This window comes from Leuciscus leuciscus (genome assembly GCF_965113295.1).
Source record: "Leuciscus leuciscus genome assembly, chromosome: 12".
In the NCBI taxonomy this organism is placed as follows: domain Eukaryota; kingdom Metazoa; phylum Chordata; class Actinopteri; order Cypriniformes; family Leuciscidae; genus Leuciscus; species Leuciscus leuciscus.
In genome coordinates this window covers 5445877-5450583 of record NC_138736.1, presented here as the reverse complement: position 1 = coordinate 5450583, position 4707 = coordinate 5445877, and the positions used below count along the sequence as shown (strand labels likewise).

The window sequence follows — 4707 nt, the reverse complement described above, 5'->3', positions numbered from 1 at the left end:
GTTTCATTCTGCTTCTACTAGACCCGGGGGTTAACAATTAATTCTGGGTATTCATACCACATCCTTATAGGTGTCACTGATTGGACGAACGTGGCACTCGATATATATTTACATAAAGTCTCTAGCATTGCGCATCCTCATATTATATAATACTGCCAAATATCAAGTTTATCCTTATCGGACTATAAAGGTAAGAATGAAATTGATGCATTTTTCGCCTAAGATGCTGAAACTGCTGTTTATACAAGGAGGTAAGTTTCCATGACTGCAAAAAGCACATGAATACGAGGCATGCGATTGGCTGTCGGTTGCTAAGCATGTAGCCTAAACATTCTAACGCCGCATCGTTTCACACTTTACAAGTTTAGCACAGATCAGTGGTTTAGCTCCGCAATGCGGGGTTAAAGGAACACTCCACCGTTTTTTGAAATAGGGCTTATTCAACCTTCTTTCCTACATTTAGATAGGTGGGCAAATGCATTTTTGTCTCAGTGCATGCATTGTTTTAGTTTGACAGGGTTGGCGCTAGCTTAGCTTAGCATAATGAATGGAATCCTTTGTTGCCAGCTAGCATGTCTTGAGTAAAAGTGATATAAAAATAAAAAAACCCCACCTAATTACTTCTTGTGGCCTGCGTATTCACAACGAGTACAAATAGCGATGCAGATTAACACTAGGCGATTTCCTATGCAGATTTTGACTTGGGACTATATAGGGCGAAGCACTGCTACTTGGGCGCAGAGATATCACGCCCAAGTAGCAGTGCTTCGCCTGTGCTTCCCCCTAATATAGTCCTTAATATATAAGTCAATATCTGCCAAGGAAATCGCCTAGTATTAATCTGCATCGCTATTTGTACTTGTTGTGAATACGCAGGCCACAAGAAGTAATTAGGTAGGGTTTTTTTTTTTATATATCACTTTTATTCAGGACATGCTAGCTGGCAACAAAGGATTCCATTCATTATGCTAAGCTAAGCTCACGCCGACCCTGTCAAACTAAAACAATGCATGCACTGAGACAAAAATGCATTTGCCCACCTATCTAAATGTGGGAAAGAAGGTGAATAAGCCCTATTTCAAAAAACGGTGCAGTGTTCCTTTAACAGCGCAAAAGCGGTACTAACTCTGCTCCAGAGCTAGGTTTCATAACCCTGGGTTAAAAAACGGTGCTAACCCCGCTTTTTAATTACAAGTGTGAAACGTTCCTGTACTCGGGGGTTAAAAGCGGGGTCTAGAATGATGTCGATAACCCGGGGTTAAGCGCAGTGTGAAATGCCCATAGCTATAACAAACCAATTTGATGTATGTCATAGCCAAACGTGCATCAAACAAATAATTTCATTCATTTACAAATTATATTTTGAATTTTGGGGAGAGAAAATGCGCAATTCAAGGCTTTAAAACATGAGCGAAATGATGGTAGACTCCTCTGGGGTAGGAGATGCCTTATTGGCATTGATTTCAGCTCATTATGTCCTTGGGACGCACAGCCACAAATCCAGAGAAATCATTTTTGCTAGGGGGGGGGGGGGGGGGGTGCGGCTGGGCAAATTGGCTTCTGGTTCCGTGTGGGGAGCCCTCGCTGTGAAGAGCAAAAGAGCAGGGCCCGGTCGGGAGTGGGCAGGCCCAGGCAGGACCGGCTGGGGGCTCACGCTGTGACCACCTCCGTGCCTCAGAGACAAACACTTCACTGGATAACCTCCCCACCAGAGACTCTGCAAAGCCCCATGGATGCAGGGGGAAGAGTCAGGGCACAGGGGAGCAGTTTCAGATCAGGGGCCTGGATGTGTGCAGCTGCATCTTTGAATGTTGCACGAAAGTCGGCTCACTGCCTAACAGTATGTACCTGACTTTCCTGAGCCGTTTAGAAATAAAGAAGATTACAAATCATGCATGCAAAACAATGAAATAGAAAAATAAGAAGAAAACTGAAACAGAATAGGGAAAACATTTCTTTATTATCACAATTATTAACACAAGTTGGGAAAAAAACATTGATATCAGTTTCAACTGACCCGTTTTACAACGATGGGCTTCTTACAGAAGTAATAAGAGAAATCACATTTTCTACTGACAGAACAAGCTGACAATATGCAAATGTGAAAAAATCCATTTTCAGCTCAAGTAATCCACCATTAAGAGGTTTCCATCTTGTATCCGTGTTTTTCAAGCTCCGCTCTTAAAAGAATAGAAAAAAAAATGGGGGAAAAGTTAAAAAGTGCAATAACTCACAAAAACAAATACAGAAAGAATTAAATTGGTAAAACTGGTCAATTTTCACATTAAAAACAGCTGTATCATTATTTATTAATTTAATTTAAATAACTTTTTTATATTTAAATTTATATTCTAAATTTAATATTACAACTCGAATTCAATATTTACATATTTAATTTAATTTCAAAAAGTAAATCATAAAATCACAACTTTTTTTTGTACTATTCTTTCTCAATTAAGTCACAAGTCTCAATAATCATGTATCATCATTATACATTCACAAGACAAACATTTCCAGTGTTGAAAATCTTAATCAAAAAGTGTTTCACGAGAAATGTCAATAGATTTATAGCTTCCAGGCTTCAGGAAAAGGGAAATGAATGTGTTTATTATGGGGAACGAATGGAAAGCATTAACTATTCAGAATAGTGATCTACTCATATTTTTTTTCAACTTAAAATATATATGCAAGCATTTTTAATGAGGTCAAGTCCTCACACATAGGAAAGTTCGTCAGTGTGGTTTGAGGCCACCATGAGTGTCGGTTAGCCATTGGACATTGGATCCCTTAGGGACCGGTTTCTTCTAAATGAGTGTAACCACACAAAATTCTTTAGGAAAAAAAAAAAGTGGGTTTCACAGGGTCTGAAGCCTCTAGCAATAGACAAGAGGACAACACAATATAATATGCATGCCTAGCAGGGTTTATTCACTGTGAATTTAGATTAGGCTAGTACACTCCATGTTTAGTATTCTCTGTTTCATATGTACAATTACACAAATTTAGTAAGTAAACACCTACCTCAGCTGATTAGAAAAGTCATCCTCTACATTGTCATCATCCCAGTTATCTTCCCAAACATGAGCATCCTCATCTTCATCCAGGCCTGTCCAGTCTGGGAATGGCAACAATTCAATGAGGCTGATGACTTACACACATAGGCCATCCCAGCTCCACACACACACACACACACACACACACACACACACGTCACTCTGCATAGTGTGGAGATGTACAGCATCTATTCATTTCACCCAAAATTAATTAATAAAAGTCGCCAAATTCAGTACATGCGCCCAATCATTGTCTATGCAATTAACATTTCAAAGCAACAGAGAAATAATTACTGCAAACAAAGTTAAACTGTTAGCTTTAGTGGTGCTTAAAATGCTAGCTGCTAATAAATGCGTAGTAATGTTGTTTCTTTACGTATGTGGACTTGTAGAACTCGAGTATTTTATAAGATATACTATAAGAAATTGTATTTCATTCATATCTTTTCTTTTCGAGACCGACAAACCAACCATTTGTTGAAAAAAGCTAATAATGTTCTGTCGGTTAGCATAGCAATGCTAGCTGAGTCACTGTCTTATTGTGGCCGTTTATTTACCCTTAAATTAACAAAAGAGCGCATTTCTACTAAAACACAATCAGTTTCAGTTCACTTACCCTCTGCTGGGAATTCTTCAAATTCATCATCTTCCTCCAACAGCCCCAAGTCCACTGTTTGTTTCTTCTCTGACATCTCTTCTCGTGCTAGCGATTCAGCCGTTCAACACAGTTTCTCATGGATGGATCCTCGACGTAATAACCAAACGTAATGTGCGCATGCGCAGTGCTAGAGTCTATACATAATAAGGCTTATGACATGCGGTTTCACTGCCATTCATATATGAGCCAGCAAGCAGTTTGTGCTTATTAATGAAGGCTCTGTATTAATGAATATGGCTGCTTTTTATTTATTGTTTGTTTGTTTGTGTGTAATTTGTTCTATTTTTTCATATATATATAGGCTATATAGATTTATATGCCTATGAAGACTTCAGATGCAAAAGCCTCTATGTCCGTCTAACGTTTTTCTTTAATATTAACATTTTTATCAGGCCCCTATATATAGGTTTCTACCTAAGTACGTCTACCGACATTTCTGAATGGGCTGAGGCTGGGATTTAGTGAGTTTGAAGTGAAAGTAGGCTATTTGATGAACGTATAGGCTAGCCTACTATGTGCGGAGAGCATTCACTCAATATTATTATTTCATTTTTGGCTTTTGCATCGGACGTCTTCATATATGTAGCCTATCATAAAATAAAATAAAATCATTTAGAAATACATACACACACACACATTTGAAAATGATTTGTAATTATAAAAACGGCTTTTTTTTCTTTCTTTTTTTTTTTTTTTTTTTTTTTTTTTTTTTTGCCAATGAAGACTAATAGTGAAATTCTGCATGAAAATGAGTATAACATGAAGCTAGGTCTCAAAAATAATCGTACAGCCAAAGGCATGAACATTTAGTCTAAATAAATAACAGCACATGGACCACAAAACCACCACACATGCCACAATAAAAATTGTCCCGTGGCTCCAATTTGCTGACAGACGGTGCAAACTTCAACCAAGATATTCTTTTTTGAAATTATTTTGTAATCATCCAAACTCCAAATATAAGTAGACAGCAAAAGGAAGTCATTTAGATAGGAT

The 4707-nt window shown here is 37.9% G+C and overlaps 1 protein-coding gene across 1 annotated transcript; it reads right to left on the bottom strand.

The window, feature by feature from the left end:
* Nucleotides 1-1941: 1941 nt before the first annotated feature.
* On the bottom strand, nt 1942-3832 carry sem1 (SEM1 26S proteasome subunit). The gene is made up of 3 exons (XM_082187148.1): nt 3670-3832; nt 3022-3115; nt 1942-2180 (listed from the first exon to the last, which is right to left on the bottom strand). Exons 1-3 carry the CDS (start codon nt 3743-3745, stop codon nt 2138-2140), a joined length of 213 nt encoding a protein of 70 aa, XP_082043274.1. The 5' UTR covers nt 3746-3832; the 3' UTR covers nt 1942-2137.
* Between the last annotated feature and the right edge of the window lie 875 nt (nt 3833-4707).